At 42.6% G+C, this 27297-nt stretch overlaps 3 protein-coding genes and 1 non-coding gene across 11 annotated transcripts in view; all 4 read left to right on the forward strand.

Moving 5' to 3' along the window:
* Nucleotides 1-16517, forward strand: part of UBN2 (ubinuclein 2) — a 57749-nt gene extending 41232 nt beyond the window's left edge. For all 5 annotated transcript variants that reach the window (XM_064453010.1, XM_064453019.1, XM_064453028.1 and 2 more), the window contains 3 exons: nt 4813-5059; nt 5833-5922; nt 7145-16517. In XM_064453010.1, the coding sequence (XP_064309080.1) occupies nt 4813-5059; nt 5833-5922; nt 7145-7194 (387 nt within the window). In that variant the 3' untranslated portion in view covers nt 7195-16517. The remainder of the gene's footprint in view (nt 1-4812; nt 5060-5832; nt 5923-7144) is intronic.
* Nucleotides 16518-16924: 407 nt separating this feature from the next.
* On the forward strand, nt 16925-16997 carry TRNAR-CCU (transfer RNA arginine (anticodon CCU)). The gene has a single exon. It is a non-coding gene; the product is annotated as a tRNA-Arg (tRNA).
* Nucleotides 16998-17347: 350 nt separating this feature from the next.
* Nucleotides 17348-17974, forward strand: FMC1 (formation of mitochondrial complex V assembly factor 1 homolog). Its single transcript, XM_064453087.1, has 2 exons — nt 17348-17580; nt 17727-17974. The coding sequence occupies exons 1-2, from the start codon at nt 17443-17445 to the stop codon at nt 17919-17921; spliced, it is 333 nt and encodes a 110-aa protein (XP_064309157.1). The 5' UTR covers nt 17348-17442; the 3' UTR covers nt 17922-17974.
* Nucleotides 17975-20801: 2827 nt separating this feature from the next.
* Nucleotides 20802-27297, forward strand: part of LUC7L2 (LUC7 like 2, pre-mRNA splicing factor) — a 35416-nt gene continuing 28920 nt past the window's right edge. Inside the window, exon 1 of one of the 4 annotated variants that reach the window (XR_010373175.1) lies at nt 20802-21225. Coding sequence is in view for 2 of the 4 variants with exons in the window: in XM_064453064.1 (XP_064309134.1) it covers nt 21165-21225 (61 nt within the window). In the remaining 2 variants the exon portion in view is untranslated. The remainder of the gene's footprint in view (nt 21226-27297) is intronic. The other 3 variants (XM_064453064.1, XM_064453055.1, XM_064453076.1) reach the window with 3 other exon arrangements.

The following is a 27297-nucleotide window of genomic DNA, read 5'->3' on the forward strand; positions in this document are numbered from 1 at the left end:
AAAATATTGCTTGGTCTATACTGTGGAACAGAATTCACTTTTTTAAGAGCACTAGAAAAGGTAAGCTTTGTGTCGCCATATTTTCAGGGGATGTGGTATTTTCTTGCATTACTGGATTTGTGTATTATTGCATATTTACTTACCTGTAATGATGGTGGTCATATGAAAAGGTGTCTTGGTATGTTTTTTGCCAACCTTTATGATAAACTTGCAAAGCTAGAGTTCATTTGCTTGTGTTTTGAGTATAATGCAAGACTTGTATTTAAAATTAAAACTTGCAAGGGCTTTTCTTTAGAATTTGTTATTAAATACATGTTTTGTAGGAACTAGTCAAACTAAGACACTTTGTTCATACATAAATATTGTAGAAATTGTGAGAGAGCTTATGTGGAACTCTCTCACTGGAGATAAAACAATATAAAATGAGTATTTTGAAAACACTGTTGTTCTAAAACCAATGTAAACCTATTGTTTACCCAGAAGACATCCTGCTTTCCCAAGTTGTGTGTTCTCCACTGGGAATGATTTGATTATTGAGGTGATTTGATGTTTGCCCCTCTCTATATTGCTCCCTCTATCCTGAAGTCTTCACTACTTAAGTAAAGTTAAGAAAAGCAATATTGCAGTAAATCAGAGTCTTGGTGTACAGCAAATGGAAAAGCTTTGTGGTTTTCTTCACAATGTACATACCTATTCGTGGTAGTTATGTACACTCAGCTTTTAGTGATGGTTTATAATATTTTAGCTTGCTGTCAAGTTTTTCTTAATGCAGCTGAATAACAGGAGGAAGATAATTTTTACGAGACATTTCTATGGTCTTTCATCCTACTGTACCTTAAGTCTGTTACAGTAAACAAGAAATGTCTGGCAGGCTCTGTCACAGCCTTCTCATTATTTTGGGTACTTCGAATGAAAAACACAACCCATATGCTGTGCAAGGGCCCCTGGGGTACCACATAGGGCCTAGAGAAGAACAGAGACAGATACAGTGCAGTTTAGGTACTCTGGAAGGTAGCTGGAAGAGACAAAAAAGGCTACAGTCAATGGACTGGGAAGAGAATTGTTTCTTCATGGTGCAATCAACAGAATCCAGTGGATACAATTGCTGTGATGTAGAAGAAAATGTGAAATGGGTGTGGTAGCTCTTAAAGATGACGGATAAGGGAAATTAGTATTGTATTGGATGATGAGATGAATTCTTGCAAACCCTCCTGTAGTGAAAGGCAAGTATTATTTTTGGGAACACTGATCAATTGGGAATGAAATCCGTTTTGGCAGACAGTGAGGTTGAAGAGGACTGGGGGTGGATAATCAAGTAACATGAGTGCATAGTGTAATACAGCTAAATAAGGTGTGTTGGTATATAGAAGGGGGAAGTCAGGTAGAGGTACTGAGCAGCATACAGTATCACTAAAACAGTTATTGTGATTTTACATGTGGGGTGATTTTGATACTTCAGAAGTTACCTTGCTAACCTAGAAATGGTTCAGAAGAATGGTGCAAGGAAGATAAACCATGGAATAAGGCTGTTGCTACTGTGCAGACTGAGGCTTAGTCAGTGGAGTACGTTCAAGAGATTAGAACCAAATTACCTCCCACTCCAAGTACACTGAAGGGGAAGAGATTTGTGATAAGAGGGCTTTATTTAGCCTTAAAGATCTAACGGCTGGCTGCTGAACTTAAGCAATTCCAGACTAGTTGTTAGGTACAATGCATTAAGGAGTTAGTTACCCCTCTTATAGCTTTGGATAAGACTGAATCTCCTTTCCATTAAGGGTTTAGGGATTTAGTTCCTATCTGAGATGGTATTAGTTGGTCAGAAAATGAGAATGGTACCCAAGTTGCTTACTAGAATATCCTGGTCTGTTTACATTGAAAATCAGACTAGATGATTTCACAGAATGGTAGTGGTTGGAAGGGACCTCTGGAGATCACCTCATCCAACCCCCCTGCTTGAGCAGGTACACCTTGAGCAGGGGGCACAGGAACGCATCCAGGTGGGTTTTGAATGTCTCCAGGGAAGGAGACTCCACACCTCTCTGGGCAGCCTGTTCCACTGCTCTGTCACCCACACAGTAAAGAAGTTTTCTCATGTTTAGGTGGAACTTCCTGTGTTCCAATTTGTGCCCAGTGCCCCTTGTCCTGTCACTGGGCACCACTGAAAAGACTCTGGCCCCATCCTCTTGACACCCACCCTTTAGATATTTATAAGCATTGATAAGATCCCCCTTCAGTCTTCTCCAGGCTATACAAACCCAGGTCTCTCAGCCTTTCCTCATAAAAGGGATGCTCCAGTCCCCTGATCATATTGGTAGCTCTCCACTGGACTCTCACCAGTAGTTCGCTGTCTTTCTTGAACTGGGCAGGCCAGAACTGGGCACAGTACTTCATATGTGGCCTCACTAGGGTGGAGTAGAGGAGGATAACATCCCTTGACCTGCTGCTGGCCACACTCCTTTTAATGCAACCCAGGAGACCTTTGGCCTTTTTGGCCACAAGGGCACAGTGCTGGCTCATGGTCAACTTGCTGTCCACCAGCACTCCCCGGTCCTTCTCAGCAGAGCTGTTTTCCAGTAGTTCAGCCCCCAACCTGTACTGGTGCATGGGGTTGTTCCTGCCCAGGTGCAGGACCTTCTTCTTGCTTTTGTTGAATTTCATTAGGTTCCCCTCAGTCCAGCCCTCCAGATCTCAGCAGCACAGCCTTCTGGCATATCAGCTACTCCTCCCAGTTTTGTATCAGCAGCAAACTTTCTGAGGTTACAGTCTGTCCCTTTGTCGAGGTCATTGATGAATATATTGAACAGGACTGGACCCAGCACAGACCCCTGGGGAACACTGCTAGTTACAGGCCTCCAACCAGGTAGCTGTTCATCATGACCCTCTGAGTTCTGCTGTTCAGCCTGTTCTCAATCCACCTCACTTTCTGCTCAACATGATAATAAAGATGTTCCTAACTAGGAAGAGTTTCCAAGAAGTGTTTCTTCCTTCCCTTTTGATTGACACAGTTCAGTTATTTACCAGAATATAAGCTTACACCTGCTGTAGCTCCATGGAAATTTTACTCTGGAATAACCTTGAATTAGATCTTAAGAACACAAAGCCAAAGTAATCTAAAATTTAGCAATTATCACATGTGATTTCCTTAAAAAGCTCTACCTACCATTAGACTCCTGAGCAGAATCTGGCTTAGACTTCTAAGGATCTTAGTGACTCAGATTTGTATGACCAGGATGAACCTTTTTATGAAGGGCTATCATAGATGACATAAATAGAAATATCTGAACTGCAGCTCTTTTAGGGTGTTCTCTGTAGCTCTTTCTATCCCTGAACTCTCTCTTTTTTTTTTTTTTTTTTTGGAAGAGAAAGCAAGGTCTTGGCAGAGCACAGTACAAAGCTGCTTTCTGTTTTCAGGCATTTTACAGATCTGCAATTGCAAGTGATTACTATATGGCTTTTATTTTGTTGCACAGTGAAGATTACAAAGACAGCGAACAGTTGTAATTTTTTGTACGTAGGCTTATTGTGACATTAGTACTTTTAAAGGCAAAAGAGAATAATCACGTATGTTGCGGGTTTTAATACATTTTTTTCTACTGTGGATTGAGTGTCTTAGCCCTTGCTCCTAAGATGACCAATACAAACACTTGCTACAAATATCATATCTGTAGTTGTTTACACTTAGAGTTACTCTTTTTAAACTTTTGTGTTTTCTGGTGAGCAGCAACTAACCTTTCCTGAGCTGCTTTTGTCTGAACACCCTAAGACCAAAACTGGTAATAGAAACTTTATCCCTGCTAAGAGTTGTATTTACTTTGCTGTTTCTGAAAGTTGGTATTACAGAACTCAAGGAGATTTCATTTTCATTTTAAGCTCCCATGTTCATTACAATAACTCTTAAGTTTTGGTTTTAGTTAAGGCTTGTTTGTATACGTGCACAGATTTGAAGTACTGTTCAGTCTGAGTCTTTAACTCAAATATCTAAAATATCTGAGCTTGAGTGTGATTTAAAAATGCTTTCTATACTAACTGTTTTGTAGTAGATCATTAGAGAATTGAATATATGCATATAAAATTACTATATGCATAGCAAATGAAAGATTGTTAAACAAGAACAAGCTGTTCTAATATTAGAGGAATTAATGTGATTTGGGAGCTGTTGTAGCTAAAATGTTCTGGCTAATCTTGCATTTTCATTTTTAAACTACAGTGAATTTAACTCGTGATATATGTAGAGTGGAGAGATTATTTTACTTTGCCTTTTGCTTTGACATGTGCATACACATCTACACATACATATGTATATCTGCATTTTGGTAATCTGACTTCTTTCAAAGTGTGGGGGTTCTTACGTATGAATCTTTAGTTTCAAAGAAATCATTGCTTCTAAGCAACCTCTTTAGAAATAAAGTTAGTGTTCTGTTAAGACACAGATTGGGAGAGAGGAGAGTAACATTGTGCTTCTAAAGAACTTCAGATCTACATCTGATAATTTTCTATTATTAATCTAATAGAAGATGTTGCATTAGATTGTGACTGTAGACCCAATGCATAATTAGAAAGCAGACAGAGGGAATTACCTGCAAGGCTGATGAGAAAAACATGAGATATGAACCATACTGTCATGTCTGCATCCGAGATATAATTGTACTTGCTTAGCAGATGAGCGGTGGGAAGATATTTATTAATAGTTTATTAATAGTTTAATATACTTCATAACAGGGCCACACTTAATAGAAAATATTCAATTCTTGTCTCCTTAAAGAATACAACTCAAAGCTTTAAAATCTTGAAGTACTACTTTTCTTTGTACAGTCAACAGCAGGAGCATCATTACTGGCTAACGCCTCACCTCTGACTCTCATGGCATCACCCCTGTCTGTAACCAGTCAGAATGTGACGTCTGCACCATTAACTCCGTTTGGGATGCTGGGTGGCCTTGTTCCTGTGACCGTGCCCTTCCAGTTTCCCTTGGAGCTGCTTGGCTTTGGGACGGACACAGCTGGAGTGACAACCACCTCGGGATCTACCTCAGCGGCTTTCCACCACAGCCTAACTCAGAGTGAGTGGAATTAGTTATCAAACTGTGCTATAAGGAAAGATGCATCCTGAAAATGCAAATCAAGAAGGAAAGCAATAAAAGTTCTGAGAGGCTCAAACTTGGTTAATGAAAATCCCTACAAGAGAGTAAATGTAACTACTTTGCCGGTAAAACTTTGTTTATGCAACTATCCAAATGTTATGAATCACCTTTGATAAGCTTAACTTCACTGTTATATTCACAGTACATACTCAGTTTTGAACATGGTTTTTTGGGTTAACTTTTAATCCCTTCCCTTCAGAAAGGAATACATCTTAAAAGTCTCCAAATATCGCAATACAAGTAAGACTTAATGTGGTGATACCTCAAAATATTCTTAGGTCAGTAACCTAAGATATCAAACAGTTGTTCTATGGGGAAATATCAACCAAGATGGCATTTAATTTTTCTGTTTGCTTAAAAAGATATTCTTTAGGTTTTTTAACTTTTATAAATTTTTGGCCTTTCTGCTAAAGGAAATTACATGAAGAGTTGCATCCCAACAGTGAGGCATGGTTCTTGCTCTGACTTTCGATTAACCATATCTGTATAGGTGTGTTTCTTTTGCCTTATTCCAGCCACCAGAGTGCTATCAGGTATTTTGTTGTTGTTGAGATACATCTTCAGAAATCTGTACAAATTAGCATGCTAGTATAGCTACACTATAAAAATAAAAACTTCCTATTTCACAAAGGCTGCCTCTGTCCTTAAGACTAATTTTTCATCTTTGTTGCTCTTTTTTTTTTTTTTCCTAGACCTACTGAAGGGTTTACAGCCAGGTGCTCAGCACGCAGCAACGCTGTCTCACTCACCTCTGCCTGCTCACTTGCAGCAAGCTTACACAGGTAAAGACACAGTATTTTTCTTACTACTTTAACTTAAAAGGTAGATTTCTGCCCTAGACTGAAATAAAATGTATGCTAGAACTGAAATTGGTTTAGAGAAGACACAACACAGGGACAAGTTTTGGTAGCAGCAGACAGTACATGTTCTATCTTAGTATATTTGGAAGCTGAACAATTTTTTTTCTACTTGTCTTCAGTGTCAGGAACAAAAAAGTTTAAAAGTTTCGTAAGTACTTTATTGTAACAGCTCTAGACTGAAATGTACAAATTCAACTAGTGGGAGAAAAAGGAATACTGCTTACTGGATGCTAACATGATTGTTTACAGGCTGTGTAAAGTCTGTATTGGCAAGGTGTTTTTTCACTCAGTTTTAATTTCTTTGGAGGAGAAACTGACCTTCTAGCTAGAAGCTTCTTACTGTTTCTTGTAAGAGTGTATACATGTGTAAATAGTGTGATGGTTTCCTAATGGAAGATCTGCCTTCCCTGGGAATTTTATCCTTGTTAAATCAAGTTGCATATTTTGATTGAGAAGCTTGAAGTAGAAATCTCCTTTTCAAGGCTTAGAGCTGAAAAACTATCATAAAGCTTTGGAAGGTGCAGTTCAGAGTGTAGTCTTTTCTTTGACACCTTTAGTGGGTTTTGTGTAGGTTTTTTTGGTGGTGTTTTGGTTTTGTGGTGGTTTGGTTTTTTGTGTGTTTGGGTTTGTGGTTGTTTTTTTGTGCCACAGGAAAGAACAAGAAGGGTGGCAGTGGCTTGGTGGGGGTTCTTAATCCTGTTCTCAGAGTCCTCAGCACCAAAAAAACTGAGCAGTGTTGCTCTAAGAAGCTGTGAAAACAAACCAATTAGCTGTATTTGGTACAACCTTGATTTTTTTTTGTCATAGTGAATGCCATGGGTTGAATACTAAAATTGCTTTTATTAAAATGTAAAGGCTTCTAAAGAAAGGTTTGGCTTTAAAAAAATTTTTTCAGTATCTCAAGCTGCAACTTAATCTTTAGAAAGATGGTATCTTTTGGTATGAAGCATGATATCTCAGGTTTCAACAGTGCTATTTCTATTAAATAAACTACAGAGAAGATGCAAAGTCTTCCACCCAGTAAAGACAATGTACTTTTTGGCGATGGTAAAGCTGAATGTGCCAAATACCTGTCTTGCTGTAAGTTATAAAAGTTCACTCACACTTTTACTCTTCCCTTTCTTTTCCTGTCTCTAACCTACAGATGGAGGCCAAAGTAAAGGGGACACTAAGCTACAGCGGAAAAACCAGTGACTTCTGGACAAGCAAGGGAGCTGAAGCAGTTCTGGTTGGCTGACAGAATCTGCCCAGTTGGGAAAGTGCTTATTGTCACAGGGCTGCTGTTTCTGTCGATGTTTACATATTCTGATCCCAAGCACTGTGGTGAGAGGAAGAAGAAAAAGAAAACAATACTTGATCAAAGAGAGAAGGAAAAGGAGGACTGGTCCTCCTGGTCATGCAGACTGGTCATAGTTTGATCTTGCCTAAAGAAACAAGCTTTTTTTTATCTGCTCTGATTGGCTTTTAAAAAAAATTGATCGTCAAACCCACAGCAGCACAAACTCTTTTTTTTTTCCTCCAGGTGATATCCAGTGAAGAGTTGAAAGTCTGAGAGGAGCTAGAATAGGTTTCTCCATCCATTGTGTAAGGTGGAATCATCTGCTTCATTAGTGCCCAAAGTGCCCAGTACAAGATTGTGTATAGGTCCTGAGTGTACTATATGGTTGTGGACCAAAGCTTATGTAGAGTAGAGGTGGTGCTGGGATACTTTGTATTATAATTAAACCCTTACACAAATGCAGTTTCTGATGCGGGCATTTTTCCAGCTTTACGAGGCTGTTTGGCTTTAGGGAGCCTCCAGATGTATGCAGTATCATTAGAGAGTTGTCTTCAAAAACACTCCTGGTACATCACGATGTGAGACACAGACTACTGGGAAATCCCTTGCTCCTTGTTTGATATATTTTTTTTAATATAAAGATTCTTATTTAAGGGAGGAAGGGGATGGAAATTTTTCCACTTACATGAAAAGGAAACCTACATTTTATTGGTCAGACTAGCATTTCTTTCCCACATCTTTTTTTAAAGCACACTGATTTTTCAGTCCTTCCATTTGTTAAACTTTCTTTTCGTTTGCCTTGTGCTTATCTGCTGCTGAAATTAAGTAATGTTCTATTCATGACTTTTATAAAATACAACCAGTTCTTTACCCCTTCTTAGATCTTCCTCATCTTTCATCTAACTCCTCCCAAAAGCCATGCATTAAACTGATTTGCTAGTTAAAGAAAGCTGATTGCGACCTATTCCAGAGCCAGGTTAATACTGCTTCAGGCATTAGCCAAAGAGGAGTCGTTCAAAAGCGACCAGAGGTGCCTTCTCTTCTGGGGGCAGAATGGGTTGTCTCCAGCATTTCCAGCCCCTGCTAGCCTGGGGAGTTCCTGACCTGAACTTTTCCTTACATGGTAGCACAAGACTGCAAAGCTGGCTTTTTCCTTTTTCTTTTGGGATAGCAATACATCGACTGGTTCATTTTTAAGGTTAGGAGGTATCCAGCACACATTGCACTTTCGACACTAGGATGGAACTTTGCTGTTGAGTCCCTTGCGCTGTCAGATAAAAGGTGAGAATGGCAGAAATGGAAATAAATCATAGGGGAAAGGAGCAAATAAAATAACATGATGCCCTTCTCCTTCAACCCCAAAACATTCCTTTGATCAGAGATGCTGAAATTCCTAGTAGCTAGTCTTTCCAGTAATTTGATTTGAGATTGAACCAGTGACTACTGGTTATCTCACACCTTCCAGAGAGACTTTGACTCATGGATAATGCATCTTCAATGTTTTTTGCTAGATTAACTTATAGCTTTCAGGTTTCTTTTACATGTGATTTATTTTTCTTAGACCAGACAACAATTTCTTTTCTATTTAGAGCTCATTTTAATTTTATATAAATATATATACGTGAATTTAAAATAATATATATTGTGTATTTAGTATAAAAATGTTGGGTTGAGCTCAGCAATAAATGTTTTTGCACAACACTTCTGTGAAAGACAGATTGAATTAAAATAAGATGCATTAGTTTGTTAATTTCACTCCACAGCATCTGCCAATTAAATGCTTTTTAGCTAGTGCTAATGCTTTGTATGTGGTGTGTTGATTAGATAAGCTTGCACCTCCATCATCAAGGTTATTTAGAGTTGAAACATACAGCTATGTAGACTCTGGCATTCTTAATACTGTGCAAATTCTGTCAAAATACCATAAACTATTTAGAATGCAAGCTTTATCTGATTTTTTTTCTTGTTTCTCCAGGAAGGGTTGAAGGAAGACAACTTTTGTTTTTTGAGGCCTAAGTTCTGGCAGGATGCTGATTGTCTGAACTGTGTCAAACCTGATGCTTTTTAACAATGCATGTAGCTAAGGGAGTTGCAGCAGTAAGCCATCAGGCAGCAATATATTTAAAAGACCCTGTCCTAAGAGAGTTCTACCTCTTCTATGTTTTCTTCATCAAGGCATCTCATTCAAATTGCCATCTTTTGTCTTCATACTTAATGAAATTTTAGACTGGGAGCCCTTTAACCACAGCACAAATTTCCTTTCAACATTCCTCTCTTCCTGGAAGTATGCCTCCTCTCCAGTTGAGGAGTATCCTCTGTAAATCTTACGGAGGGTAGGAGTAGTCCTGTCTGTGTGGCCTATTGAGTTTCTCAGTCTTGGGAAACAAGTAAACCAATACTTACTATGGAAATAGGTAGTAGGTGATGAGAATGAAGTTGACCATACATTGTTCATTAAGCCAGTTCAAACAGCCCCCCCCGAGGGTAACTGTTTTCAGTCATTACACTCCTGAGCTTTTTTGGAATTAGCAACATAGCAATGAAAGGGTCTACATTCCCTGTTTTCCCTGGTTAAACCCAGCAAGGCCAAATCAAAGGAAATAATAGGGTGGCTCCCAGAGACCTTTGCAGGTAGCATAAACAGGATGGGGAAGTAAAAGATCTCTTGCAACATCCAAATGCAAAATTAGGTTAATGTTTTACTCTTTTGTGCACAGCAGCTCTTCAAAAGACATTTCCCCCCAGGTTTTTACTACTTTTTAAGGGCCTTTGTTAATAAATAAACTGTAGTTGTACATACTAAATAACCCTCAGTATTCACAAGCAATAAGAAAGCCAAGTAGAGCTGTCTTTTCTAGGCAGCAGGGCTGAACTTGGTTTGGGGACTGTATATGAGCTAACATGTCAAGCTCACTGAAAGCTCCAAACAAATGCAAGCAATAATTTCAAACACAGGTTTTTAGATGTTAAAACCATCTGCGTAATATTTTCTGCTACATGATCCAAAGTCCCAAAAGTCCTGGTAGCTATTTTAAATCCTTTTGAGACACTTGCAAAGAAAGAAGGCAGGCTAGAGGTAACACAGGCTGCAAAGTTTCCTGATACCTTGGACTATAACTGCAGTGTTCTCCCACTCCAAGATGCAAATGGCCTACATCACTTTGTCCAGCCTTCTCTGTTGATTTGAGATACATGACTAATAGTGATGAACTAAGTCACAAGTGTGGATGCTGTGGGTTTCACATCTGTTTTCTGCTAATCAGAAGTAACTTTTAATTACCTGGGTTCTGCTTCTTGTTTGAATCCGATCAAAGTTGTCTGATGCACAGATTTGGGGGTGGGACAGGTGCCAAGAGCCTGTTTCCTTCCCAGTGTCCCATCACCTGACCCTTCCTCCACACTCCTTCTCCACTTGGTGCAAGACCCTTGAGGACATGAAAACAGAGAAATCCTGCAACTCTCCCAAGCTGCCATCATTTGTGTGAACCATTAACCCTCTGGGAGTCATCTTGGACTCCAACTAACTTTATCACATTTGCTGCTACATTCATAAAAAGAACTTTTGGCTGTATTTATTAGCAAATTTTAATCTAGTTTACAGTTTGTTTGGTTTTCTTTTGAGTAGTTTTTTCCCACAGATGGGTTAGAAGTGTTGGGGTGTTTGGCTTCTTGGTTTGGTTGGTTTTTTTGTTTGGTTTTTTTTTTTTGAGTGAATTGGTGAAGGCACAGTGGTCCCTCTTCTGCTTTTGTTTTGGACTTCTTTGAAGATGGCATTGCAGGGAAGACCTGCAGCCAAGACAAGCTGTGGAAAGCTTCCTCCCACACCTAACTTCTGCAGAATCAGGAGGAAATCATTAAAGGGACACTTGCTTTTTGTTTGGGTTTTTTTTCTCCATAAAATGAACCAGAAGGTAAAAGCAGTAGGTAAATGACTGATTAATTAACACTTTATGCAATTTTAATTTTATAGAAATTAAAAAAAAGGTTGGTAGGTTTTGATTGGTCCTAGCTCTGGTGAAATGGCTGTTACCCTCCATGACTTACTTGATTCAGGCCTTTGTCCTTTGTTTAAGTGCCTTTTTTTTTTTAATTTTTAATTTTATTTCCCTACCCTTTAAACTGTTCTCAGAGATCCTGAAGTGCTGGAAAGCATTTTGGAGGAAAATCTTAAGCTTGCCAAGATGGCTTTATGCTGTTATACTATTTTTTCCCTTTTGTAAAGAAAAAAGTGTGTAATGTGTGTAACTTCATAGCTGCTGTACCATGGCGCTGGTTCTGTGTGCTTGTGTGTTCTTTCTCTCACACTAACCCACGTGCACACACACACACATACACAGCAATATTCCTGAGAAACCTGTTTATCATCCTACATTCTGCTGGCTCTGTTAAATACTTAAAGGTGAACGTTTGTGCAAAGATGGCAGTACAATAAAAGAGTGTGTGTGTGTGAGTGCGCGTAAATGTGCATGAGAGAAAGGAAGTAGCTAACGGGAATGAAACTTCTTGCATTTTTCTCAGAAGGTTTTTAATTTGGATCTTAATTAGGTCACGAGTAAAAACATCATAGGCCCTGTTTGGCAACCTTATTAAATACTGGACTACTTCACACAATTGCTGAGCCTGAGGCAAAGACATGTGGCTGACAACCCCAAGGAGGTGGTGGGGAAAGAAGGTTAAAAGAGCAGCTTGTAACAAGCTTGTGTTGCGGTGAATTGCAAGGGATCTTGTGTGTGGTTAGTCCCATCTGCCTGATGCCCATTATTGCAAGGATTCTCGAGTTTACCAAAGTTGTCACTTTCTACCATGCATCATACGTAAGAAGGAATTCAGTAAAACCTCTTAAGAGTGCAGTTGCTTATTGAAGTTAAACCTGGCTACGCTTCACATGCTGCCTAAATCATTCACCATGAAGTACTTTTCTAGTTGTACTTTTTCTCAATTTATTGAGATTTCATTAATGGTTTGGTCTCTTAATATAATGAACAGTAAGTTCATGTGGTGGTAGCTGCAAGTGAACCCTCTTACTCTAGTGTCTGTGCTTGTTCCCTTGTCCTCTGACAAAATTAGCAATCTGCAATAGATCATCTAGTGATTTTAACAATTCTGTGCCGAGGATCTAACTTATGATTATTATAAACATGCATACCTGAAATTAGCAATTCACTTGTTGACCAAGTGCTAAACTTAAGGTAACATAACATATGCATCATTAGACCGTGCTAGTTCTGTGATGTGCTTCCCCTGGGGAAGATCTAATTTTGAGTTGCAATATGAAAAGGAAGTATTTACTTTCCAGAACAGAAGAGTCCTTCATAAGTGGAGAACCCATCTAGAGAGCAGAAAATAAGATATCAAATACAACATGTTCCTGTGACAGATAATAGCCTAACTGCTATTTCAGTTCTTGGTGTTTGAGTGAACCCGTTTATGTAGACTAGGCCATAGGTGGATTTCTTCTACCAATCTAATGGTGCCAGTCAAGGATAGGACTATTGCTGGTAGCTCAGCCACTTGGAGTGATAGTGAGGGTGATGCTTAATCTGCCTTAGGTGCGTTAGTGAAGTTACTTCAGTGGAGTTTGCCACATCCACCTGTGGCAGTAAACTGACCTAACCTGGCTCCTCTGCTGCTGTTTAATTAGTTTTGGGCACACATGCTTTTTATCCTAGGCTGATCTGTGAGATAGGGAATCTGTAGCTGGTGATGATGGTTGACTGTTGCAGTCTTTTTTTAACAAATGCAGCTGTTGTGAAAATCTTTTGTCTGTCTACTGCTTAAGAAATCACTGCCAAAATAAGCAGCCAGAAGTATGCTTACTGGGCCACTGAAAGATAACTGTTATGTAGGGGAATGCTTTGTTTGTGGAAACTTCTGGTGTGGTGTCATCATCCTTTTTCTATGACCTGGTGATCCCTTGCTGCTGTAATAGCCTTTTGGGGCCATAGAAAGCCCTGCTGCTGCTATGAGTTATGCTGAGAGATCAGCATGGCCTGGAACTGGCCCAAAACTGGGGAAGTACAAAGATTCCCTACAGCTGTTTTTGCACACTCCTCATAAGTAAAACTGTGCTAATCTTGTCAGTAGTCAAGGATATAGGTCTGTATTTTGTAGCCATTTTTGACAGCTATAATTCTACAAAGCAACTCTGGAAAAAACAAATACATGTTTTGTATCTAGAAGTGAATTTCAGTCTCTTCCCTTGATGTCATCTCCTGCTTATATAATAACCATTAACTAGTAAGTTTTTCTTTATGGTGAAGTAATCCAAAGCAAGTAGTGTACGCTGTTTGACTCCTATTGTACTCAATACTGAGGGGTTTTGTTGGGTTTGGTTTTGGGGGGTTTTGGGGTTTGTTTTGTTTTTGGCGGGTTGGTTTGGTGGTTTTTGGTTTTGTTTTGGTTCCCCCCACTCCCCCCCCAGCAGAGCGTGCAGATGTATTTTATCAACAGATAGTTATGTTTGTTACTGTCTAGTACCAAGAGAAAAAGGGAGGGAGAGAATCAACCAAAACCAGTCAGGAGATACCACCATCACAGGCCAAACCAAGTAGCTGCTGAGGCAGCCAGAGCTGCTGTGAGACTTACCAGATTTCACCAGAGGAGTGGGGGAAGAAACTTTTGTGTTCTCAGCTTTTTCCAGCTAAGGCCTTAGTTTGATTAGTAGTCACTAATATCAACTATGCAGATAAGTATTTACGTGTTTCAGTGTTACATGCGTTCCTTCCCCCAGCTACCCCTCTTAAGACATGTTGAAGTTTTACCCAAAGAAAATGGAATATTTTTTGAATGTCTGTACTGCAGAAGTCTTTTTTGCTAACATGAAGAAAGAAATTTGTATTTTAAAAAAGAAACCCTTTCACTGGTGCAACACCTAGTGTTAAGTGTCATGAAGTTGCTTCGAGAGGGAAGCTAAAATCACCTCTTGTGACAGGTTTTAATCTGAGAGTTTTTTAGAATATTCAGCTCTCAGAATTGGTTTAAGAAGCTGGAGCAATGTTTTTAATGTACAGATTGGATTTGGGGAGAAACTAATGAGACATCCCAGGTTTCCTTCCAGTATCTGAAGTGAATTAAATCAATTTCTCACTTAAATGAAGTTGCTTCTAAACGGGGAGTTATCGGCTACACAGTAGCTGCATGTTTAAATAAAACCTAAATCGCAATCCCCAGGTATTTCTCACTGATCTTTTAGTCTTGGTGTATGTAACTACAAATAACAATTTAGCTCAGAGGTGAGAACTGTAGTGTGTGTTTTATGCCGGTGATTCCATCATGTAGCAATTAGTACCATGTTCTTGCATAGTTCTCAAGATCCATACTGGAAATAGATGGAGAAATTTTCTTTTTGGACTACTCTTTAAAAAAATTGCAACATTAACTACTATTTTTTACCCCCAAAAGTCTACTGAGCAGCGTTATATTTTAGCAGTTAAACTAGTACCCTTGTTACGTGATTTGTCTCTTATAGTCTTCTTTTACTGAGGGTTAGAAGCGTTTCATGAGTAATCATTAAAATGTTGGCATTCTCTAGCTTAAAGCCAGGTGCTTATAATAAAAGTGCATCTGTGATAACTTCTGATGATAAAAACACACTATGTTCAGAATATTTCATTGGGAAAAAAACCAAGTGTGGGTGCAAGTCCCTTTAGTTCTGCCTGATAAAGAGGCTCAGTCAAGAACAGAGCGTCCAAATAACTGCCTGCACAGCTAATGTTAGTGGGGATCCTCCCCTCAACAGAGGTTCAGCCTCAGTAGCCTTTATTTGGTGTCACATTTAGAGTGTGTGTATATATATATTTTAGCAAGTTTGGATATAGCCAGCTTGACTCTACCTGACTTGCTGTGATCCCCAAGACAATGAAAGGCTGAGAAACAGATGGACAAAGTATTTACCACTTTTCACTAGGTAGCTCAGAACAAACAGCTGGCCAAGTGTTTTGTTATAAACAAATGTTAAATCACAGCTAGAATTCTTTGCATTCCTCAGCTTCAAACAAAGGAGTGTGCAGTTACTATGAGATGGCAAACCTGTTTGAGTTGGTGATTCCTGTGATGCTTTACTCAGTCCAGCACGAATTTGTTACAAGGTCACCTTCCTCCTTTTAATACTCACATATTTCAGATCATAGGGCTTAGTGATGGAGAGAGGATCCCAACAGCTGTGTACTTTTACCTGATGAGCTCTCCAGAGAAACTCTGCTGTGAAATGCTCCCCTCTTGTGACAACAAGCCTGAACAACCAAATGCAGCTACATTTGCGTGGTTAGCACCACGTTCTTTTGGATTTTTAGGGAGATGTGTTCCAATAACTTCAAGGGGTACTGTGTTCTAAGTGTGTGATTTGTTTCCGTATAAAACTGGACCTGAACACAAGTTTTGAGTTGTTGGGGTTGGTTGGTTGGTTTGGTTTTTTTTTTTTGGTAATAATCTCAGGACCTGAAAGATTGTAGCATTTAGTGTGTCTTAAAAATGATGTACTGTACCAGCCATGGATTTTGTAAATACACCTGTCTCCCTTTTTTGTATTTTAATTTTTTTAAAAGTGTGTAAGGCTCTTTGCCAGAGGAACTGGTGCCTGCTCAATTTCGATCCTGAACTGAAGCAGGAAAAGGAAGAAGCTGCTGCCGCAAAAGCCCGCATCAGTTCCGAATGTGTATATTGTTGTGGTCAGTTTAATGGCTGTTAGTCTTTTGTTAGTTGGGAAGCTGGTTTGTTCCCCTGCACATTCCCAGTTGTGGCTAGCAAAGCCCTATCAGGGAGACTAATTTTAACTCTCTTCTCTGTGACTACTTGATGTTTTCACTCCTTCTGGATACTCAGGTTTGATATCCCTGAGAAGTCTGATCTTTCAGCAGTCAGGACTGTTGGCCCTCTGCAAGAATAGCTGGAGAGCATTTCTCATTTTATCAGTGCTTTGGTCCAAACACCGTAATATGGTTTGTATCCTGCGAACCTTGCAGATAACACTGCCTCCACCTGTTCTGAGAGGAACTTGCCCTTTTATTTTCTGCTTTCCTGAAAGGAGTGCAAAGATTTATTTTTTTTTTTATTTCTTTGGGCAGCAGACTTTGCTCTGGGATCCAACCTTGCCAGCAGACCCCTGTTCTGCAGTAGGAGCCTTACTCAATTTGGCGTAGCTGTTCCCTGTCCCTAACTGCGACAGGCTTTTTTCATGAGTGTACTTTTTTTTAATGTCATGTGTCTGTGCTGTATTAAATAAAGAGGAATGTACATATTAGCCCTGTCTCTGTGTTTTCTCACAAAAATGAAGATGTAAAAAGGTTTCACTTGAAGGGTTGGGGCTTTTTGTTGGGTTTCTCATTGTTCTGGGGGGTTGGCAGGGACACAGGCACTACTGCGAGCAAGGAGAAGCGCTTTAAAGCTACAGGAAGATTACTGTAAGAAGGGAACGCTCCCCTTTTGGGGTGCGCTATTTCAACGCCCACTCCGCGGACCCTCCCTCTTGAAGGGGCTGAAGGGAGCCCTCCCGCTCCCACCCCGGCCCCTCCCCGCGCTCCCAGGGGGCTGCGCGGCAGGCGCCTTCCGGCTCGCGAGCCCAGTCAGCGGCCTCTGACACCTGCCATAAAAGGGAGAGAGGCGGCGTCAGCAGAGAAGTACCCGCATCGACCCACCCCTCTCGCGGCAGCCCCAGTGGCCTAATGGATAAGGCATTGGCCTCCTAAGCCAGGGATTGTGGGTTCGAGTCCCATCTGGGGTGGGCGTTTTTTTTCCTGCGGGCTGAGGCGGAGTGGCCGCGACCCGCAAGGGGTCGGCAACGTTCGAACCGCGCCGCCCTTCCAGAGCCGCCGCTCTCCGCCGCCTGGGGCTTCTGAGCGCGTGTCCCGTCCCCCCGACCCGTGGGTTCTAACGAGTTGTAAATCGTTATAAGACCGGAGACCTCAGAAACACGCGTGGGCTGTTCGAGGAGGGGAAGGGCCACGGCCCAGCCCGGCTTCCCGCCGCGGGACGAGCCCCTAGCTTGCCTCCCGGTGACCCCGCTCCGCTACCTTCGGCCGGCCCCAACGGCCAACTCGCGCCGCGCGCAGCCTGGCGGCGGGTGGCTCCTCCCCCACCCAACAGGCCGAGGCCGCGAGGGTGGGAGCCCGCGCACCCCGCTCGCCTCCTTATTGGCCGCCGCGGCGAGACTGTGGAGGTGGTGCAAGATGGCGGCGCTGGGCTCTCCGTTGCGGACTTTACGCGGGCTTCTGCGCGAGCTCCGCCACGCCAACGAGCGGTCCGGCCGCTCCTATCGCGAAATGCCCGCCTACCGGCATATCGTGGCGGCCTTCCGCGCCCACCGGGTACGCGCGGGCTTCCCCTGTGTCTCTCCCTCCCTCCAGCCTCCTCCCCGCGGGGGAGGCGATGCGATGCGAGGCCAGGCGGCGGGAGCCCGCGTCCGCGGTGGGGGAGGTGAACGCTGCGGGTCTATGTTCCCTCCTCTCGGCAGGTCACCAGCGAGAAGCTGTGCCGGGCCCAGCAGGAGCTGCACTTCCAGGCTGCCACCTACCTCTGCCTGCTCCGCAGCGTCCGGGAGCACGCGGCCCTTCACCGGGAGTACCACGGCAAAGGGGAGCGCTCGCCTGAGGAGGTCGCCGGCCTGGTGGGCTTCAGGTTGCCCCAGCAGCCGGGAGGGAAGGCTTAGGATGATTGTGTCACGTTCCCTATTTATTCCTGAATAAATATCCTACACTACGATTTTTTAGGTTGTGTTTTCTGTCCATTTTAGTTTGTGGGTGCGGTGCGAAAGAGCCATAACCAGGAATCTTCTCAGTTTATTAAGCACACCTGACACCCCCCTTCAATCAGAATGCGTGGTACGATAGACAACCTACACCGAATGAGGGGAACGTTGGTTGTAGTGGGAAAACGTGACAGCCTTCACTGCTAAACTCTTTTGTCTGAAGAGCTGCAAGGGTTGTTGGCTCCCCCCTGAGAATCTCTGGTAAGAGAAGTTGTTTCTAGTGCAGGGATTTCCAGCCACTTCGTGTGTATGGGGAATTTTCTACTCCCAAGAGTGAAGGACCTTTATTTGGAACATTAGCAGATTCTGGCAAGGACTGCAGTAGCGTGAACCTTTTTCATCTTGAAGATTTTTTTTTCCCTGTAGTGGTGAGCTAGCAGTAATAATTCTAAGAGATTTAATGGATTATGTGTTTCTTTGTGTCTCTGAGCGGTCGACTCTGCGACTGTAGGCTTCCTATGCTCTTCTTGTGCTCTGTGAATCTCAGAAAAACTGAAGTGAACTGATAACTGCCAGTTACACTAGATACACAAATTACGCTGCCATTTTCTTGTCTTGCAATCTGGATCAACAAATTTCTTTTTATAAGAAAATAAATACTGGTTTGAACTGTTCCTGCTCTCCTCTCAGAAGAGAGTTGAATTGTGCAAGATGTGTAAGAAATCTGTGATAAGGATGACTTACAATGGCTAAAAAATGTGAGGTTTGTTTACATGGGGAGGAGCAAGGACAACAAAAGAGTGCATGTTTGGGGTTTTTTTTGTTTTTGTGGTTTTTGGTTTTTGTTTTGTTTGTTGTGTGTGGTGGGTTTTTTTGTTTGGGTTTGGGTTTTTGTGGGTTTTTTTGTTTGTTTTGTTTTTTTACTACCAGGGAAACAAAGTATTCTGTCAGAAAAACACTGCAAATAGAATCACTTCAGTTAAATCTATATTTTCTCCTTCCCCTGTATTTAAAAGTCAGGGATAGTTTAATCCCCAAAGTGTAGTGGATGGGCACAATAGATCCTTAACACTGGTGAGATTTGGGCTGCTTGGGTAAGGTAAAGAGATGTGAACTACAAGTTTTAAGGTTCTGTAGGCCAAAAATCCAGTTTGCAATGCTTGCAGCATCTCACCAGTTAAACAGCAGTGTTTTTTTTGGAAAAGTGTTGATATCACAGGTGGGAAAGCACCAACCTATTTGTAGCTCAGTAGGTGACAGGTACGGGAAGTCATCAGACCCTGAGAATGGCTGTGATATATTTATTGTTCTGAGTTATTTAATGCAGCTGCTGCATTCTGCAATTTACTTTCCATATGGACTAAAGGTTCACTCTGCCCAAAGCCTGTAGTATATTGCTCTGGAAGGAATAATAAGTGGCTCACTGAAACCAGTTCTGGAAAAGCTGAAAACTGGCCAGAAATAGGTGGTCTTTAAAGGGTACCTAGAGCTAAAGGTTGTATGGTGTGGGTACAAATAATAACTAAAATTTCTCAATTTTCCCTAAACGTACTAAGGTACTAAATAGAGAAAATGTTAACCTTCGACTGTATCTCTTCCAGTTACTTCCCCTTCAATCCAAAGTAATTTAATGACTAATAAAAGTAAATTTCTATGCTAAAAGAGAAAAAAAACCAAAGCTGGGCCATGTTCTGAATAGCTGAGGAGCACCGGGCAGGGAATCTTTTCCTAAATGTGTTACAGAAGACTCCTGTCTGAGCACTGCATCATCTCTGCAAGTCCTTGTCAAGTCGAGATAATCGGGGGTGCGTTTTTTAGTGGCTTTTAATGTTGACTTTTCTCACTCGTATTAAGCTAACCATAAAAGTTGAACGCGACCGCGGTCGTGGACGATTAAATTGATCCTTGTGACCGTCACTAACGGCTTTTGGTCACTAGGTGGCAACAGGATGGTTAAGAAAGGGATAGTCGCAAAATGCAGGCGTTAAGATAGCTAGAAATTGTGAAAATATTCTTTTTGAGTCTGGGTCTTGGTGCTCTGTAAGTTGAATTAGCTGCAACGCATAACGGTAACTTCAGTTTTAAGGGAGGTTCCCTAAAATGCGGATATTACAGGAGCTTTTCTCACCGATTCGACCGTGACTGCCCTTGACAGCTTCAGAGAAGAACGCAGCCGTTAAAAAGGTGCTGAATGTCAGCCAAATGGCAAAGGTAATTGTCTTTAACAAGCACGCCCCGTCAGCGCTAGCTCAGACGTTTGTGCCCCGTCATGCCCGCGCCTACCCAGCCCAGACGTGTGCGGCCGGCCAGCTGTTTAGTTTCAGCTCGCTCCCGTCGCTCTGTGAGCGTCCCCCCAGCGAAGGGAAGAGGCGCCCGCCCCGTGGATGCGTAAGATGGACCGGGCTGCTGGGCTGCAGGATGTGTCAGTTACGTAGCCCCGGTCCCCCTCCTGCTTTGCGTCACTTTCAGCTCGGCCACGTGCTTTGGGCACGTTAGAACCAACCCTCGTGAAACCGTTCCGGTCGGGTTTCTCCTCAGAGCGGCAACAAACCGGGACAGACCCGCCGGACAGGTCGCTGCCCGCCTTTTCCTTCCCGGCAGCTGGAAGGGGCGCCCCGCGGCGGGCGCTGCCGACAAGGAACAGGCCTCCGCTGAGGGAAGCCGTGATGTCATAGCCGCTAAGCGGGGCCGCCCGGCCAATCAACGCGCCCCAGCGGCCCAGCCCGGCGAATGTCTCGATGGTCCAATCAGGGACCCTCGCCGCGCGGTGCGTCACCGGCCGAACACCGCAGGGCGCGACCAATCAGCGGGCGCCAAGGCCCGTCCGCGCTGACGTAGGGGAGCGGACGAGAGAGGTCCAGGGCGCGTGCGCGCGGGTTTCCGTTACCGCCGGCGCGCGCGCGCGTGGCAGGCGTGAGAGGAAGCGGGAGGAGCGGAGGGGGGAGGCGAGGCGAGGCGGCAGCGGCAGCACTGAGGCCGGCGCGAGGCAGGTTTCCCGCTCCGCCTTCCACCGGGAGCGCGAGGCGGAGGCAGCGCCCGCTTCCCCTCACACCCCTCCCCGCCCCGGGCGTCGGGGGAGCGGCTTCGCCCGGGCCCGTCAGTGACGCGAGGGGGAGGGCCGAGCGCTGCGCTGGGCCTCGGGCCTTGTAGGCCGCTGTTGGCGTGACTCGGCCGGGCCGGGCCGGCCCCCCGCACGCTCTCAAGATGTCGGCGCAGGCCCAGATGCGCGCCATGCTGGACCAGCTCATGGGCACGTCCCGGGACGGTAAGTGCTCCCCAGCCGGCCGGGGCGGGGAGGGGAGGGGTGGGCGAAGCGGAGCCGCCGGAGCCCCCGAGGTCACGGCGGTACCGGGCAGCCGGCCGGCCCGTCACCGTGATTGGCAGGCCTGGGGCCCGGTCCCTGCCCACCCCCCCCCGCGAGGCGGGGCCTGCCGGGGCCGTGGGTCGGCGGCGGGGTGGGGGCCTTCGGCGCTGCCGCCTCTGGGGCTCGGGGGAGCCGGGCGCCACTCCCAGCCGCTATCTGGGCGGCGGGAGGCCGCGCTGCCCTTTCAGCCGCGGTTTAAGGTCCGCTCCCCGCCGTGCCCGGGGCTCCCGGCGGGACCACGCTGCTACAGGCGCGCCCGCGGAGCCTTCCCGCGCCGTTGCCCGCTGGGGGAGCAGCAGCGTGCTGGGCTCGGACCACGGCGGGGACAAACCGAAAAATCCCCCAAACCAACAGGCACTTCAGTTTTTGGGTTGGCTTTTTGGTTTTTTTGGTCTTATTATAGTTTTGTCTAAAGTCTGACCCAAACCATCATTTCAGTCAGCAGGTGGGTACGGCTTTTGCTTTCTGAAAGAAAGTGTAGTTAACCCCAGTGGGCAAACTCGTTTAAAAACAAACAAGTCCCAAAGAGTCAACTAAAAGCTTAACATCTAGCGGCAGTAATCTCAAGAGGGAGAGATACTAGATATATAGTCAGGTTTCAGATCGCTCTGCGGTCGCATAGTGAACTGAAGACTACCACTGTGTAAATCTCAGAATTTTTGTCAGTGTGTGTGGCGGTCGGCAGGAGAGTTTGAACTGGCAGTTGTCTGTAAGTCCAGGTAGTTTGGGGGCTGCTAGAAAAGAGTAGCTCCTGATCTGCTGTGTAGTATTTTATTCATAAACAAGAGAATACTGCACCTGAGGGTAGACAGCAATTAGAGATTATTTAAATGTTCTGCATCTTGTACTCACTCTTGCAGATGTGTTACATGTTTGTTGAAGCTTCGTGCAGAATTAGTGGTTTCCTGTTATCCCATGCACTGAGTAGGATGTATGAACTGGGAGGTACCTTGTGTGTGCTGGCCATCTGTTGGTACTGGGGTAACCTGACAGCTTTCCTTAGTATAATCTAGAATTTTTAAATGAATGTAACTAGTTTTCACATACACAGTATATAACAAATGCTTTCTGCTAAGTGTTTAAGTCTTAAACAGGGGTGTGACAGTCTCATTGGAAAATTACTGTTTTGCAGGGATTGCCTTCCAGAGCAAGGCTGGTTAGTGAGTAGTCATCGTACAGGATCTGATTTTGGGTGTTTTTTTTGTCTTGCCCCAGAAGATTTTCAAATATTTCCTGTTGCGGCTGCATGTCTCTTTAAGTGCTTGGCAAAGTAACGTTGTGCTTGTGAAACTCAAGTCTTCCCAGTGTTGGCACCTAGATCTCTTTCTCAGAGCTACCTAAGACTACACAGAAGGTTTAAAGAGGGTGGGGTGTTTAAATTTAGGAATGTATTTTCGATTGGGTGGTGGGAGAAGACCCTGTCATTTACCTGTCATTTAATGCTAAGTGACTAAGACCTAAACCAGGAAAAGCAATTTCAGACTAGATTTCCTTTAGCTTTGTGAGAAAGCGGTTATTTTATTGATAATCGTATTCCCCTCTCCCACCCACCCCGTAATTCCCAAACCGCATGTGCTGAACTGTTTAGAAACTAACTAGCTAGAGAGGAAGCATTTAAATGAAACTGGCAGGATGGGGAAGGATGAGAAGAACAGACTGCTTGCAAAACTGGCTTCCATTATTGTATTAAGTGGGGAATTGAGGATCTTAGTGTAATGCCATTGTAGTGTTGGGTTTTTTTTAAATAAAAATCCAGTGGAACATTATTTAAATCAAAATGTGCACAGGTATTGAAAATCATCCTTTTCTGCAGAGCTAGTACTTATTAAATTCAAGGCCAGGCTCAAGGTCATTGAAATACTGCTAACCTTGAGAGTAGTGGGGTCTAGGGTCGTTTGGTTTTTTCATGCTGCTATCACCTGTGACAAATACTCTATTTATAGTAATATGCAAATCACAGAGCTTTTCATTAGCATGTGGCGATTTTTTTCATTTCTTGGTAGATCGTAGCTGTCATTTCACCACTTGTCCCTGTTGCCTTTGATTTTGCTCTGCCTGGCAGCACAATAGACTTTACAATGTTTCTAAAAAAAAAAAAATCATTCTTGGGTGATATTTGTGTTTTATGCTGTTCAAAATTACCAAGCTTTTTAATTTCCTGATCAACAAAATTTTATACTTTACACAGTTTGGGGTTTTTTGTTTTGTTTTGGGTGGGTTGTGGGGGGTTTGGGGTTTTATTTTTTGGGTTTTTTGTTTGTTTTTGAAGGAGCCTAGAATGTGCAAGTTTAAAGTCCTTGCCTATATTAGAAAAGGCAGATCAAATATTTGATCTCTTTATTGGGAGTAGAACAAATTCAGAGGTAAATTCAAAGCCAGTGCTGGTGCCTGAATACGTAGTCTGTATTACTATTTTGGAGCTTATAGTATCATCTGTAGCAAACAGGAACATCCTCTGAAAATGCTTTTGAAAATTCCATGATGAGATGCTCTAACATGGTTTTAGGAGATGAGCTGTAGGCTGTAATTTGTGGAATTTTGTGCACACATTATAACTGGTGTCCCTGGGGCTGGAATGGAGAAGCTCAGAGGATGTAGGATTAAATGTGTTTATGGATCTGCTGGTAAGCTCTGAGAACACCTACAAAGCACAGTTACATATTGGCCAAATTAATTTTGAATACCCCCTGGCTGTAACGATATTTATGAAAAATAAACTGTGTTGGTCAGGAGCCTTCTCATTTCAGATGGAGCTGCCCAACATGTGGCTGTCTTGAAATAGGTGTGCGGCTCTGGGCCTGCCCCTTGCCGTATCCTTTCCCAGAGGGCCCTGTGCTTGCGGGCTGGGAGAACTGAGAGCTTTGTGACTTGCTTTGGCAACCTGCTTCCTCCCTTGGCTGAATTTTGGCGGTGGGATAGACGCGCTTGTAATCACATGGCATCGCTCAATGTGTGATGAGCTGCTGCCTGGTACCTGCTAGGATATGGTGTTGAGGCAAAACTTGCCCAGTGCCCTGCTGCGCCGCACCTGCCTTTGCTCATGTGGCAGACACCTGACAGAGAAGTGAAACAAACAGAAGGGACTTGGCAGATGCTCTTTAGGCGTTTCCAGTGAGCTGCAGTTCTTAGAATTCATCTGGGATATCTAAAAAGCAGTTGTATTGTTAATGTCAATCAATTAAGTTGTTCTGTAAATGGCAGGTATGGTTCTGTTATGCACCTGGAAAAGCACATTATGTAAAAACAAGTGTGTGGCTTTTTTTTTAATAGTTTAAATATACTTAACGTTAACTTCTCTTGCACACTTCTGACAAGAAGTAGAAAACTGGATTGGATGTGAACCCTGCTAAAATTTAAAGGAAAAAGTGGCTTAGATCTTGATGTTAGTAAAAAGCTGGACTAATTTAATATAGTCATGGCTGCAGGTTGAAAAAAATCTCTGAAGTATGTCATTCCAAGTACTGATAACCTGACATACTTAGTGAGGCTTTAATATAAACTACTGAATAGTTTATAGTAGTACTGAAACGTGGGTTTCCCAAATATTGAGAAATAAGGAGTGCTGAAGACCAGGTGCTAATCTTACGTACTTACATATGAACGTTTTGTTCACGTTGGTGTTTTACGGTTAGCAATAAAACTAAAGGACTTATTATTACTTATGTTCAATAGTTAAAAGGTTAGTTCAGGTTGAATTTATTGTTGTTGACAACAGCTGTGGGAATTTGTCACTCAGAATTATTAGTAATAAGCTGATAGAAAAGTGTGATTTTAATTTTTTTAATACAATTTTCAAATGAACAATTGATTAAACATTTTTTTTTAATAGTATGCTTAGGTAAACCCTGGTTTTGCCATCCCTATACTCTAGAAAAAGGAGTGATCCTTACAAATAGGTTCATAACCGTTTTAAATAAATGGAGTCATTTACAAATTGGGTGAAATGTTAACTATTGATATTACTATGCCAGGAATTCTATCTTTTTATTTATTTTAGAATATAGCTGAAATGAGAAAAAATTGCTAAGTTTTCTTTAAAAGGCCTGCTTGTAAAGATCCCATTTTATCTTAAATTAGCTTGTCTTGCTCAACTGGCTTATTTTCTGCCAGGTCAGTTATCTGCTCTGCCTTGCCACATGAGTGCTAGAGTCAGTGTGAGGAATTGGTTAGAAGCAGAGGGTGGAGCAGGATCATCACTTCTGACAGTAGTGCAGACACAGAGCAGATCCAAATGGCCCTGGAACAACACAACATCTTGAAGCTGCCAAGACTTGACTGTTGCAAAGAAATGTGGTGGTGGTTTTGGTTTTTTTTAGTAATTGCCACTACATCAAAATTAGGTTATAGTCTAGAAATATGAAAAACCAGCAAAGTTAGAGTCTTCTTAAGAGACAGGTAAATTTGTACGTGCTTCGGAGACTTACATGTGGTCATGAAAATGTTCTCCCAAGCATCCTAACAAATACTATGCTGTGTGACTAGCAGAAAAATCTTTGGAGCCTTTAAATATACAGAAACCTTATGTATGAGGTGTTGATCAGCACCTCTTGCTTCACCTGCTAGCTTTTTGAGCTGAACTACTGTGTTTGGAGTCCTTAATTTGGTTCTTTAGCTGTTACTAGCAAAGCACTTTCCATGTTCTAGATCATCATCTTCTGGCATTGAAACTTAAAATATCCTTTTTACATCTGTTCACATTTTAATCAGTTTTTCTGTTTTACCCTAGCCACTTCAGTTATCCTTAGTAGCGGTTACTGATGTGTGATTTCTGTCCTCATTTGGGAGCAGTTGAAGTGACACCCCTGTACTTGTCTTTAAATCATCCTGTGTTTGGTGGCACCCTTTATATAGTAACAGAGGTCTAATCCAGAACTTGTAACACATTTTTTAATTTCTTTGTTTCCAAATAGGATTATTGAAGAGTTCTCTGTGTACTTAAGGATGGGTGGTAGGCTGAGGTTGGTGTTTTGAGGGTACATAGCTTTTGGTTTCAGCTTTGCTTTACCCTTGTAGGTGGAAGGTGGTATGTGCTTTTGAAGTCAGCTTTCAATAAGTTGTTGTCCATTACTGGAGGACTGCTAGCCATTTGGGTAGCTTCAGGCTGAGAGCCAGGTTAGGGAGCAAAGAGCCTTCTTGGAGAGCTGTTCTTTCAAATATGGATCAACAGCAAAGTAAAGGCAGAAAAAGTATCTCATATACACAAATTTCTGCAAAACCTACACAAAATGTTGAATTGATCAGTTCAGACACAAATCTGAAAGGAGTAGCAACACATAAACTTCATGAAAAGATTATTTGTCAATCAGGAGTGAACAGAAGGCTTTAAGATCATGTTTAGTGAATTGTGTGTATTGGCTGCCTTTGTTAAAAAGTTCTGGTACTTTTGCCCTTAAAAATGAGGGGAACAATGAAGGACTTGAAGGATTTTTCTACTCTGGATTTTGGACACTATATGAAATGGCATTTATGAAAAAACAAATGGGCATATTCATACCTCATAGAAAATCATTCCTGTATTTGTTCCACTTGTAATGCATTAGCTAAAAAATGGTTTCATTATATGCTGCATTCACAAGTATTAATTCAGTCATTGTGTAAACCAGAAGCAATCCTGCTCAGAAGTGTATTCTAAATGTGTTATGGTAAAGACTCATCTGGTGTTAGTGACAAGAATATCAGAATTAGCTGCCCGTTCAGTGTGTAGCAGGAACAGGATCTTCTGTGACTGCATAAGCCTCAATTAGATAATGATGTTGAATACTTGTTTTGCAGGGCTTGCTTTGGTAATGAAATTTGATACGCAGACTTTAACCCGGTATTCCACCCGGTTGGTAGCTCTTCATGAGTAAAGCTTTCAGAGTCCCTTGCCAACACATTGGGACTCATGCTTCAAAAATTTGAGTGGCAAGCTAACCGGTTTTGGTTGATGCTTAATGCAGGAAGTCAACAGCATGGAAATGCCTGTTGTTGTCT

This window comes from Phalacrocorax carbo, chromosome 1 (genome assembly GCF_963921805.1).
Source record: "Phalacrocorax carbo chromosome 1, bPhaCar2.1, whole genome shotgun sequence".
Classification (NCBI taxonomy): Eukaryota; Metazoa; Chordata; class Aves; order Suliformes; family Phalacrocoracidae; genus Phalacrocorax; species Phalacrocorax carbo.

What these genes read in the sequence shown, in the direction of transcription:
- FMC1 (XM_064453087.1), top strand. Translation starts at nt 17,443, where the DNA reads ATGGCGGCGCTGGGCTCTCCGTTGCGGACTTTACGCGGGCTTCTGCGC. An exon ending in CGGCCTTCCGCGCCCACCGG is followed by an intron (nt 17,581 to 17,726) that starts GTACGCGCGGGC and finishes TCCTCTCGGCAG; the next exon opens with GTCACCAGCGAGAAGCTGTG.